Raw genomic sequence first — 13301 nt, forward strand, 5'->3', positions numbered from 1 at the left:
ATTGGAATCGGCGCGAAGAGATTTTGAAAATACTTGCTTACATCGATCGAACGGGTCACAATGATGGCCAATCCAAGAGTACATTAGGCACTGGATTCAATTTTTTTTACCATCCTTACAGCATTTTTTCGAAAACCGGAGAACACGAAAGTCGTTTGGAGGCTCTAGAACGGTTCGAAACCATCACCAATCAACTGGGTAGGTTGAAAATACGGTATAATTCAAATAATTTCAGATTTAATCAGCTCAATTTTATGAAATTTCAAATTTTTTTTTCATTTTTAGTCCAAATTGGAATTTTTTAAAATGCGCCAAAGATCGAAAAATGAATTTCAGTCATTTAAATTATTTGCTAGAGGTGTATTTGGGGTACTTACTTTATTAATTCGCCTTCGTCTTGTTCAAAAATATTTTTAAAAAAGTCAACTTGAATACCTTCTTGAGTTTGCATTTTACAAAAAATGTAAAAAATTCTCCCTCAAAATCCACGTGTTTTGTTCTTCTGCTCGACATTTTTTTCTCAATCTAATAAAACCTCATTCATTAAACATTTTATGGGAAGAAAAGAGAAGACCTCATTTGTGTGAGTCTCATCTCAAACTTTTTTTTTCTCACCACGTCCACACTCTGATTGCATGTTTTTGCCTTTTTGCGAAAGAAAAAAAAAACGCACCAACATTAATTCAATCTCATTGAAAAAATTGTTTACGTATAGGTAAGGTTTTTTTTTTATTTTAAAGTCTGTTCTTACATAAAATTTCTTTGGAAAATTTTACGCTCTTACGAGTTGAAAAGTCACTCCTTTCGTGAAAAAATCAAGCAAAAAACCCAAAAAATTAGTTTTTTGCAACAACTGGAATTAAAAATGATAAAAATCAATTATTACTACCTACGTAAGATCGTTTTACATAAATTTGCTACAACATTTAAAATAACGATACGTGGGTAAGTACTTAATCATATAAGGAAAACTGCATTTGCATGGGAACAAAATACATGCCCATTTTCTAATACTTAATGATTTTCAAATTTCACATAAACATTTTTCTCCTATGTTATCATGTATCCAACGTTTATATCTATCAATTCGAGTGTAAACGCCAGGGTAATATGGTTGACCACAGCCACGACCCCAAGAAACAATCCCTGCAACAAAAAAAAAAAATGGTTCAGTGGAGTTTGAAAATTATAAACACTTGTGGTGATGTAGTAGGTATGTATAATTTGATGACTTCTAATTAAAATAAATGTGACATTTATTCTTACCAACAACTTTCATGGTTCCAAGTCCATCTAGATTGATTTGTAAAGGTCCACCACTGTCACCCTGCAACGAATTTAAATGGGTAATTTATTAAATGCCTTCAATTTTCGCGAAATCTGGTTTTCAAAATTGTAACTAGACTATATTTGCCTCTGACAATTCAATTTTTTTTAATGAATCAGAAAAGTATCCACCTCATCCTTATAACAACGTTCCGCAATTTTTTAAGAAGTTTTTAAAATTTTGATACTACATTATAATGTTTTTTTTTTTTTTTTTTTTTTTTTAAATTTACCTACCAATTTTCGAGTAACTTTTGCCTTTTTAAGCGATTTTCCTATTTGGTTTCTTTCTCTCTTATAATAAATGAAGGGTAATACATATGTATTTCCGAATTCTGATTCTTTTCAACTGAAGAATCAACGTTAGTCTGATTATGTGAAGGGTCTTACCTTACAGGCACCTTTTCCTCCAAAATACAAGTATCCAGCGCACATCATGTTATCAGTTACTGAATGCGACGAGTTTCCATAAATATAATTCATCCTACAATGGCCAGTCGGAATGATAGGAACTTCCACTTTCCGCATCTTGTTAGTTGTGGACAGGGACGTCCTTTCGTCATTGGAACCCCATCCAATAACGGTGCCAAAGTAACCGGCGTAATTTTCATTTTCTACATTTGAGACACATTGTTATTACGGATTATCTACACATATTGTATACAATGCATGCGATAATTGATAAAATATGCAGCAAGTAATTAGCTAGGTAGGTAAGTATAGGTACATAGGTACGGACTACGGAGTACGTCATGTTTGTCAACCGTCGACTCGCAAGTAAAATTTTACTGAAAATCACCCAAGCAATCAAAATATTATGTTGGTTCGTATTTAATATTTTTTGAATGGTAAAGTGACCATAGAAACATTTCGCGAGAATCGATAAATTTTCGATTTTCAAAATTTAAAAAAAATGAAAATTTATCCAGTTTTTTCTCATAAAGTGTTTCTTATGGCAAACACTTCACGTCCCAAAAATATTTAAAAATCAAAAGCGAATATTTTGATTACTTCTTCATTCCAAAAAGGCTAAAAGTTAAAATTGTCAGACATCACGTTTTTGACTTTTTGTCTTGGGCTAATTTTGTAGACACAGATCCCCCTTGTACAAAGTGGTGTCCGAGACCTCACTTTGACCGATTATTACACCATTCTGTGTTGATACAGCTAAAATTACTGCTGATCGAAATTTCATTCAAGCGATTAAAAACTATAACATGGTTTCTTACCAGAACTTGGTAGACATGCTGGTTGAATTTTCGGGGTATTGAATGATATCGTGCGCTCTAATTTCAAAATTGCGATGTCGTTATCTGAAGATGACCAATTAAATCCCGGGTGTCGAATTATCTCGCTAACACCTACCCATACTACTGTTTTGCTTTCGTATAAGTCATATAATGTTATTTTTTTATAATATCCTCCCAATAATGCTTCAACTCCGGTTTCAGTACCGATTGCAAAGATCCTGTAAATGTAAAAAATTCGGTTTTACTCATATATATAAAATACTCGTAAATACACACACATTATAAAAACTACTAAACCACTACACGATCTTAGATTCGCAGTTGTTAGGTAGGTATGTACTCGTATATACCTACCGTTTAACTAAGGTGGATCTGGTGGGGGGGGGGCAACGATTATGACCAAACTCATTGTCGACTCTCTTTTAGAATTTAAGATAGGTTTCTAGGTACCTATTTTTATGCAAGTTTTGGCAAGTTTTGCCAAATTTTGAAATGATTTCATCATTTTTTGATGATACCTACCTATAAAATAAATTGAATGTTTTCGGAAGTATTTGATGCCAATTTAAAGATTTCAGTTATGTTTTCAGCAATTTTTACTGAACTTCCCTGAATTTTGCAAAAATTCTGTCATTTTTTGCAGTTTATATTGGTATTTAACAGTCCATCGAATTCTGTACTCTTCAAAATCGTGGCTAGGTACAGCTAAGCCTGAGTTATTGTTGGCGATTTTACTCAACCCTGCGACTAACAACATGAAAATAAAATATTTCCTTACCCCTTCACGCAGTGTGCAGCAGTCAATAAGTGCTGCTCAGTGATAACTGTAGCTCCGCAACCTACAACGCCGAATATTCTCAAGGCTGCCACCCAAGGAAATTCGTTTTCTTCGGCTTCTATTCCTCCAGCAATTCTCTTTTTTCGAGTATTTGTTCTACAATCTGAAAAATAGCATGATCAGTTGATTATTGTTGGTCAAATGAAAATAAACGTGAAAAAAGTCTGTGCTGTGTAGGCTACGAATAAACATTGAAATCTTTGAATAACTTTTTTTTTTAATTTTTCAAAACAGTGGGTATTTTAAAAATCTTGAAATGATTTTGCTTTTATTCATTAATTTTTTATTTTTTGTCAGTGCTAATACGAGGACGATGACCTAAATTTGTACAATAAGCAGTTAGGTACATAAGAAAATTAAATAGGTAACTTTGAAATCTCACCGCATTTAGGACACTTTGGAACCGTTCCTATGCTTCTTTGTGGTGTATGAAGAATATCTGTCGCAGGAAATTGTCTGTTGATGAGTAAGCCTTCAGCTGTTGGCATCTAGAACAATATTTATACCCAAGAGTGAAAACTGAGAAACTTGATTATAGGTATGAAATTCCATTGATCAGTAAATCGTCAGTGAGGTACTTTTTGCAGATCTACATATTCATTCTAACTTATCAGTTATCAGTTGGACCATTCCACGCCAATTCGACCAAGAAGTGGTAAGGGGGGAGGGTAGGCGTTTTTCTTGAAATTTTTCCTGTGGAAAAACTTTCCGAAGGGATGACCAATGACGCAAATCTTATACCTTTAGCCGCTTTTTAAAGGCTGCTAGGGGGTGTCAAAGTTTTCAGTGAACTTGAAATATCATCCATTTCAGCAGTGGATGTGGATTACTCGATAACCACGATACCTACCAAAATGGAACTTTTTCCAACAGTTAGGGGGTTTGAAAATCTTTTTTTTTTTTTAGGGTGTTTATAATTACAAGATTATTACACCCGTAAAGGAGGGGGGGGGGGTTAGATTTGGTTTGTGAGGTTGGTGTTTTTTATTACAGAGATGAATTTTTGTATTTCTGAGGGTTCGTCAGAGATAGTATAGGTAGGTGGGTTTTCTTTTATCTTTAGTGTACCTATGTCTGTTTTGTTGGTGATATCATAAACATCAGTGTTGCCACTTTTTTTCGTACGAAAAATTAGCTCGAAAGAAACGTAGTTTTCATATTGTTCCGACACTCAAAAATTCTGAAAAAAATATACTATGGACAACTTTTCATGCTAAACAACGTTTTAAAAAATTGGAATGGCATTTTTCGTAAAGTCGATTTAAAAAAAATTTAAAATTTTCGAAAAAATACGATTTTTTGATTTAAAACATGAAAAAAGTTTTGACTGCTGAAGTTAAGCCTTTTGACACATGTTTTTACATATCCGTTGAAAATGTTGAAAAACCCCTTCACTCGATGGAATAAACTCATCACGAAAAAATCAAAATTCGAAAAAATTCAATTTTCAATTCCAAACGCCAAATAAAGTGTAAATCTATTCAGTTGTCAATTATTTTGATCTGCAAACAAATTAAAATTCGTTTATTTTTTTATAAAAGTGAAAAAGTCATTGCAGAAAAATTTCTACCATTGAAAATTCACGGAGGTATTACATGAGTGAACAGTTATTATAACCAAACCTGAGAGATGGTCAAAAAGTAACTAAAGCTTGTCGCTGATATAATTCAACTTTGGTGTTTTGTTGTTGTATAGACTCATGAGGATTTCATATTGGTCACAGTCTGTACTTTCTGCAGTCTTAATTCATTATGTAGGTACCTAGCCTACCTTAAATTGAGTAGTTTCGAATCAATAATATTCACCACAACCTGACAAACTCAATATAATCTGACGTAGGGTGTAATTATCTAGTATTTGTAACACCCCCCCCCCCACCCTAACAAAAACTTTTGCCATAAAAACACTAATTTTTTTGTTGTAAATGTGAGTTTTGATTTTGCCCTACTTATTATTAAATTTAGATTCAACATGAAACAAAAATTAGGGATGAAAGAAATGCCTCTGTACATTACTCACCTGTAGCAATTGAATCGTGATAACATTCACAAATATGATCGCAGATGAAAGATACATGATGAACAGTAATGTGCATAAATAGGTAGGTAATGTGTAACCGAACTATCACTACTATACATAGAAAAACAAAAGCACAATCAAATCCAAAATTTTTCAATGCCGATAAAATAGACCACCAAAAATATCACAATGCATGCAATTGCAAGTGCACCAACAAAAAACGCGAAGAAGTCCAAGTATGTATCGTAGGTAAATGAAAACACAAAATCGCGAAATGAAGTGCCATATGATACTCGTAGAACTTGACTGCGGAGAGTGAGTTTTGAAATTCCACACTGGCCTCTTCTACTCGAGTATTTTATGTGTCATTTTGAAAAAAAAAATGATCCTAATTCTTGAAAAAAAATAAGAAGAAAAGTGTCTGCTTCTCTAGACAATTACACTTCTTTGTTAAACGGTCCATTGTTAACCATCAATCAACCCTTAATAACCAGTACCTACCTATTAATTGTTATTAAACCTTGGTAGGTGACTAGGTGCCTAGGTCTAGGTACATACATACAGATTGTGACACTGCTAATAGACGTCAATGGTAATGTTTTCCTTGTAAGTATTATCATTAGCATTTTATTTTCCCTTTAATCTCAATGTGCAGGCGCTTTCAGCAATAAATAACGATAGTCTCGATTCTCCATTTGTAATTTTCACAATACCTTATTTTAGTCTAGAACACAAGCACCAATAAATGCTTTAGAAAACAATGCTTTCGAGAAGGCAGAAAAATTACATGGCATAATGTAAATGCTTGTTCAGCATGGGTGAAAAAATATAAAAAAACCGTCGTTTGCAGTAATTAATACCCCTCCGAGAGATGTAACTTTGTGCGAAAGAACCAAAAATTTCCTCCATTTTTCAAAAAAATGAAGGAACGTTCAAATTCCTCTTCTATCTCTTTTAAGAGAAATAGCACAAATATTTTTGAATCGGGTACTTCGATTCTCAAAAAAAAAAAAAAAAAAAACAATTCAAGTATAGGGTGGAAATTGAATTCAGCTCCTATAATAAACTCGGATTTACCATCTTTGTGACCCTTTCGATCGATTTAGATGGACATTTTCAAGATTTTTTCGTGCCGTTTTGCTGTTTCATATACCTATTCAAAATTTCTTCCAGTGATCATTTTTGAAAAAAATAAATAAATAATAAAAATTAAAATCCATTGGAAGCTCTAGAATTGTCTGAAACCATCAACGATCAACTCGGGAGGTCAAAACTAAAATACAAACTAAACTTCATTTTTTTTCGTTCCCGCATTCGCGAACGGTGATTTACTTTTTTTTCAAGAAATAATTATTGAAGACATTTTTGATTGGAATCGGCGCGAAGAGATTTTGAAAATACCTGCTTACATCGATCGAAAGGGCCACAATGATGGCAAATCCAAGTAGGTATATAGACACTGGATTCAATTTTTTTTTACTACCTATCCTTACAGCATTTTTTCGAAAACGGAGACCACGAAAGTCTTTTGAAGGCTCCAGAACGGTTCGAAACCAACACCAATCCACTGGGTAGGTCGAAAATACGGTATAAATCAAATTTTCAGATTTGATTAGCTCAATTTTATGAAATTTCATTTTTTTTTTCATTTTTAGTCCAAATTGGAATTTTTAAAAATGCGCCAATGATCGAAAATGAATTTCAGTCATTTAAATTATTTTCTAGAGGTGTATTTGGGGTAATTACTTTATCTACGTTTTTTGTTCTTTTGCTCGACATTTTTTTTCAATATAATAAAACTTCATTCATTAAACATTTTATGGGAAGAAAAGAGAAGACCTCATTTGTGTGAGTCTCATCTCAAACTTTTTTTTCTCACCACGTCCACACTCTGATTGCATGTTTTTGCCTTTTTGCGAAAGAAAAAAAAACGCACCAACATTAATTCAATCTCATTGAAAAAATTGTTTACGTATAGGTTAGGTTTTTTTTTTTATTTTAAAGTCTGTTCTTACATAAAATTTCTTTGGAAAATTTTACGCTCTTACGAGTTGAAAAGTCACTCCTTTCGTGAAAAAATCAAGCAAAAAACCCAAAAAATTAGTTTTTTGCAACAACTGGAATTAAAAATGATAAAAATCAATTATAACTACCTAAGTACGTAAGATCGTTTTTTACAAAAATTTTCTCCGACATTTTAAAATTACGATACGTAGATACTTAATCATGTAAGCAACACTGCATTTGCATGGGAACAAAATACAAGACCATTTTTTAATTTTAATGATTTTCAAATTTTACATAAACATTTTTCTCCTATGTTATCATGTATCCAACGGTTATATCTATCAATTCGAGTGTAGACGTTAGGGTAATCCGGATCACCACAGGTACCACCCCAAGAAACAATCCCTGCAACAAAAAATAAAAATAGGTAAAGAAAAGGTCCAGTGGAGTTTGAAAATTATAAACACTTGTGGTGATGTAACACGAGAGTTTGATGACTTCTAATTAAAATAAATGTGACATGTATTCTTACCAACAACTTTCATGGTTCCAAGTCCATCAACATTGATTTGTAAAGGTCCGCCACTGTCACCCTGTAACGAATTTAGGTAAATGAGCTATTTATTAAATGCCTTCAATTTTTGTAAAAAATCTGGTTTTCAAAATTGTCACTGGACTATATTTGCCTCTGGCAATTCAATTTTTTTTAATGAACCAGAAAAAGACTCAACTCATCTTTTAAACAGCGTTCGTGAATTTTTTCAAAAAGTTATTAAAATTTTGATACCTAACCTACTAGTTTTTTTTTAAGGCTATTCTCTACCCCAATGAAAACGTTCGAAATATGAAGCCGATTTGTTCGTTATTTTCATCGTTCGTTCATAAGATTGCATGTAATCGAGTGAACGAATTTCGTCGTACTTATGTCCCGCGACCCGCTCCCATCTAAACTTCAGACGGGGATTTCTCCGTGAATTTTCAAAATTCTTTCAATTTGTTTTCACCAATGCTAATAATTTATCATTAAAAGCGAGGGTATGTAGCCATATTTTCCAATTTAGCTTTTCCAACGGAGATCTGAGCATCAATAATACCTCCATTCAATTCCCAATGACGGCCACAAAATGACATAAATCAAAAATATCTCGACATACCCTCGCTTTTGAATGTTTTCTGAGTAAAATAAACCAAACCCCACAAAAATCCGTCCAGTAGTTTTCGCACAATCCCCGGCCAAAGTTCGTAGTTTTCATCAAAAATCGCTACTGATAACAGGGGTAGAGAATAGCCTTAAATATATATATTGACAACTTTTGTCTTTTCAAACGATTTATTTGTTTTCTTTCTCTCTTATAATGAATGAAGGGTAATACATATTTCCGAATTCTGATTATTTTCAACCGAGGAATCAACGTTAGTCTGATTATGAGAATCGAGGGTCTTACCTTACAGGCACCTTGTCCTCCAAGATACCAGTGTCCAGTGCACATCATGTTATCAGTTACTGAATACTGCGGATTTCCATAAATATACGAGTAGTTAATCCTACAATGATTAGTCGAAATGATAGGAACTTCCACTTTCCGCATCTTGTTGGTTGTGGACAGGGACTTATTTTTGTCAGTGTAACCCCATCCAGTAACGGTGCCAAAGTAACCAGCGTAATTTTCATTTCCTACAATTGAGACACATTGTTATTACGGATTATCTACACATATTGTACGCAATGCATGCAATAAAATATGCAGCAGGTAATTAGCTAGGTAGGTATAGGTACATAGATAGGTAGGTACGAGTACGTTGTCACGTTTGCCAACCTTTGACTCGCAAGTATAATTTTAGGTACTGACTACTGAAAATCACCCAAGCAATCAAAATACATATGTTGGTTCGTATTTAATATTTTTTGAATGGTAAAGTGACCATAGAAGCATTTCGCGAGAAAAAATCGATAAATTTTCGATTTTTGAAATTTAAAAAATGAAAATTTATCCAGTTTTTTCTCATAAAGTGTTTCTTATAGCAAGCACTTCACGTCCCAAAAAATATTTAAAAATCAAAAGCGAATATTTTGATTACATCTTCACTCCAAAAAGGCTAAAAGTTAAAATTGTCAGGCATCACGTTTTCGACTTTTCGTCTTGGGCTAATTTTGTGGAGACAGACCTCCCTTGTACAGGTGGTGTCCGAGACCTTCGACCGATTATTACACCATGGTGTGTTGATACAGCTAAAATTACTGCTGATCGAAATTTCATTAAAGCGATTAAAAACTATAACATGGTTTCTTACCAGAACTTGGTAGGCATGCTGGTTGAATTTTCGGGGTATTGAATGATATCGTGTGCTCTAATTTCAAAATTGCGATGTCGTTATCTAAAGATGACGAATTAAATCCCGGGTGTAGAATTATCTCGCTAACACCTACCCATACTACTGTTTTGCTTTCGTATAAGTCATATAATGTTATGTTTTTATAATATCCACCCAATAATGCTTCAACTCCGGTTTCAGTACCGATTGCAAAGATCCTGTAAATGTAAAAAATTCGGTTTTACTCGTATATCTATAATGAACTCGTAAATACACACATATTATAAAAACTACTAAACCACTAAACGATCTTAGATTCGCAGTTGTTAGGTACGTATGTACTCGTATATACCTACCTTTTAACTAAGGTGGATCTGGGGGGGGGGCAACGATTATGACCAAACTCATTGGCGACTCTCTTTTAGAATTTAAGATAGGTTGCTAGGTACCTATTTTATGCAAGTTTTTCCAAATTTTGAAATGATTACATCATTTTTTGATGATACCTACCTATAAAATAAATTTGAATGTTTTCGGAAGTATTTTTATGCCGATTTAAAGATTTCAGTTATGTTTTTAGCAATTTTTACTGAACTTCCCTAAATTTTGCAAAAATCCTGTCATTTTTTGCAGTTTATATTGGTATTTAACAGTCGATCGAATTCTGTACTCTTCAAATCGTGGTTAGGTGCAGCTAAGCTTGAGTTATTGTTGGCGATTTCACCAAACCCTGCAACTAACACCGTGAAAATATTTCCTTACCCATCCACGCAGTGTGCAGCAGTTAATAAGTGCTGCTTACTGATAACTGTTGCTCCGCAACTTACAACGCCGAATTTTCTCAAGGCTGCCACCCAAGGAAATTCGTTTTCTTCGGCTTCTATTCCTCCAGCAATTCTCTTTTTTCGAGTATTTGTTCTACAATCTGAAAAATAGCATGATTAGTTGATTATTGTTGGTAAAATGAAAATAAATTTGAAAAAAGTCTGTGCTGTGTATGAGTAAACATTGAAATCTTCGAATAACTTTTTTTTAATTTTTCAAAAAAGTGGGTATTTTAAAAATCTTGAAGTGATTTTGCTTTTATTCATTAATTTTTTATTTTTTGTAGCTGCGAATACGAGGACGATGACCTTTTGTACAATAGGTACATAAGAAAATTAAATAGGTAACTTTGAAATCTCACCGCATTTAGGACACTTTGAAACAACCGTTTCTATGCTTCTTTGTGGTGTATGAAGAATATCTGGCGCAGGAAATTGTCTGTTGATGAGTAAGCCTTCAGCTGCTGGCATCTAGAATAATATTTATACCCAAGAATGAATATTGAAAAACTTAATTGATTATGGGTATGAAATGTCATTGATCAGTGAGGTACTTTTTGGAGATCTATAAGTATTCATTCTAACTTATCAGTTATCAGTTGGGTCATTCCACGCCAATTCGATCAAGAAGGAGGGTAAGGGGCAAATTTTTTCCTATGAACACAAATTAGATTTTATTGAAATGAAGAGTGCTTGCTATTCCAAAACTCGCTTTGTCCATTTTCACAACTTTTCAGGAAAGAGGAAAAACAGTTTCCCTTCAAACGGGTAAATTGGCTTTTTAGGCGAGTTTAGCACTTTATCTGGTTGGATTTATGATGTAGGAGTGTAGGTATACACTTCATCCACTAAATACTGCTGAAAAAAATTTCAATAAAAATGGACAAAGCGCGTTTTGGAACATTATTTTTTAAACGTTTTTTTGAAATTTTTCCTGTGGAAAGATTTTCCGAAGGGATGACCAATGACGCAAATCGCATCCCTCTAGCCCTTTTTTAATTAAGGCTGCTATGGGATGTCAAAGTTTTCAGTGAATTTAAAATATCATCCATTTCAGCAGTGGATTACTCGATAACCGCGATACCTACCAAAATGAAACTTTTTCCAATAGTTAGGGATTTGAAAATCTTTTTGCTGATATCATAAAAATCAATGTTGTCACTTTTTTTCGTATGAAAAGTCAGCTCGAAAAGTTTCAAAACGTAGTTTTCATATTGTTCCGACACTCAAAAATTCTGAAAAAAATATACTATGGACAACTTTTCATACTAAACAACATTTCAAAAAATTGAAATAGCATTATTTCGTAAAGTCGATTTTAAAAAATTTAAAGTTTGCGAAAAAAATACGATTTTTTGATTTAAAACATGAAAAAAGTTTTGACTGCTGAAGTTGACCCATATTTGACCCCTGTTTTTACGTATCGTTGAGAAAGTCGAAAAACCCCCTTCATTCGATGGAATAAACTCATCACGAAAAAATTCCAAACTTCAAGACAAGTGTAAATTTATTCAGTTGCCTTATTTTGACCTCTTTCTGACGTATTTCATGAAAAAGTTGATAAAAATCACACTCATATGGCAAAAAAATTAAAATTCGTTCATTTTCTGATAGAAGAGAAAAAGTCATTGCTGAAAATTTCTACCATTATTGAGAATCCAAGGAGCTATTACATAAGTCAATAGTTATTAATAACTTAATCTGAGAAATGGTTAAAAAGTAACTAGAGATTGTCTCCGATATTATTCAACTATGGCATTCTGTTGCTGTATAGACTCATCAGGATTTCATATTGGTCACAGTCTGTACTTTCTCGTACCTACTTTAAATTGAGTAGTTTCGAATCAATAATATTAACTTTTTCCAGAAAAACATTAAATTTTTTTTATTGCAAATGTGAGTTTTGATTTTACACTACCTACTTACCTATTATTAACATGAAACAAAAATTTGGAATGAAAAAAAAACCTCTACTTATTACTCACCTGTAGCAATTGAATCATGATAACATTCACAAATATGATCGCAGATGCAAGATACATGATGAACAGTAATGTACATAAATAGGTAGGTAATTTACCTAACCGAACTATCACTACTAAAAAAACAAAAGTACAATCAAATCCAAAATTTTTCAATACCGATAAAATAGACCACCAAAAATATCACAATGCACGCAAGCGCGAAGGAGTCCAAGTACTCGTAGGTAAATGAAAACAAAATCGCGAAATGACTCGTAGAACTTGACTGCGGAGATTGAGTTTTGAAATTCCACACTGGCCTCTTCTACTCTTATGTGTCATTTTGAAAAAAAATGATCCTAATTCATGAAAAAAAAAAAAAAGAAGAAAAGTGTCTGCTTTCCTAGACAGTTACACTTCTTTGTTAAAAGGTCCATTGTTAACTATTAATCAACCATTGATAACCAGTACCCACCTATTAATTGTTATTATACCTAGGTAGGTGACTAGGTGACTAGGTGCCTCTGCCTAGGTCTAGGTACATACAGATTGTGACACTGCTTATAGGCGTCGATGGTAATGTTTTTCTTGCCAGTATTATCATTAGCATTTTATTTTCTCTTTACCCTCAATGTTCAGGTGCTTTCAGCAGTACCTACCTATCTATAAGTAATTATTAACGGTAGTTCTTTCCTCTATTTTTCAATAAAATGAAGAAACGTTTAAATTCTTCTTTCATCTCTTTTAAGAGAAATAGCACAAA

The 13301-nt window shown here is 33.1% G+C and overlaps 2 protein-coding genes across 2 annotated transcripts; both read right to left on the minus strand.

The window, feature by feature from the left end:
* Nucleotides 1-716: 716 nt before the first annotated feature.
* LOC135847467 (trypsin-7-like) lies at nucleotides 717-5790 on the minus strand. The gene is made up of 7 exons (XM_065367001.1): nucleotides 5434-5790; nucleotides 3797-3902; nucleotides 3355-3517; nucleotides 2556-2794; nucleotides 1717-1940; nucleotides 1267-1327; nucleotides 717-1146 (listed from the first exon to the last, which is right to left on the minus strand). The coding sequence occupies exons 1-7, from the start codon at nucleotides 5488-5490 to the stop codon at nucleotides 1025-1027; spliced, it is 972 nt and encodes a 323-aa protein (XP_065223073.1). The 5' UTR covers nucleotides 5491-5790; the 3' UTR covers nucleotides 717-1024.
* A 1903-nt stretch (nucleotides 5791-7693) lies between these two features.
* Nucleotides 7694-12877, minus strand: LOC135847465 (trypsin-7-like). The gene is made up of 7 exons (XM_065367000.1): nucleotides 12563-12877; nucleotides 10940-11048; nucleotides 10516-10678; nucleotides 9733-9971; nucleotides 8886-9115; nucleotides 7973-8033; nucleotides 7694-7845 (listed from the first exon to the last, which is right to left on the minus strand). The coding sequence occupies exons 1-7, from the start codon at nucleotides 12617-12619 to the stop codon at nucleotides 7724-7726; spliced, it is 981 nt and encodes a 326-aa protein (XP_065223072.1). The 5' UTR covers nucleotides 12620-12877; the 3' UTR covers nucleotides 7694-7723.
* Nucleotides 12878-13301: the final 424 nt, after the last annotated feature.

Source organism: Planococcus citri, chromosome 5, assembly GCF_950023065.1.
Source record: "Planococcus citri chromosome 5, ihPlaCitr1.1, whole genome shotgun sequence".
NCBI lineage: Eukaryota > Metazoa > Arthropoda > Insecta > Hemiptera > Pseudococcidae > Planococcus > Planococcus citri.

Bases quoted from the DNA above. Each gene is read 5' to 3' on its own strand.
- LOC135847467 (XM_065367001.1), bottom strand. From the start codon at position 5,490: ATGTATCTTTCATCTGCGATCATATTTGTGAATGTTATCACGATTCAA. The intron at 3,903-5,433 runs GTGAGTAATGTA...ATATTGTTCTAG, and splicing joins TCACGATTCAATTGCTACAG to ATGCCAACAGCTGAAGGCTT. The intron at 1,941-2,555 runs GTAAGAAACCAT...TCTCAAATGTAG, and splicing joins AGCATGTCTACCAAGTTCTG to AAAATGAAAATTACGCCGGT.
- LOC135847465 (XM_065367000.1), bottom strand. From the start codon at position 12,619: ATGTATCTTGCATCTGCGATCATATTTGTGAATGTTATCATGATTCAA. The intron at 9,972-10,515 runs GTAAGGAAATAT...TTACATTTACAG, and splicing joins GCTGCACACTGCGTGGATGG to GATCTTTGCAATCGGTACTG. The intron at 7,846-7,972 runs GTAAGAATACAT...TTTTTGTTGCAG, and splicing joins TGGAACCATGAAAGTTGTTG to GGATTGTTTCTTGGGGTGGT.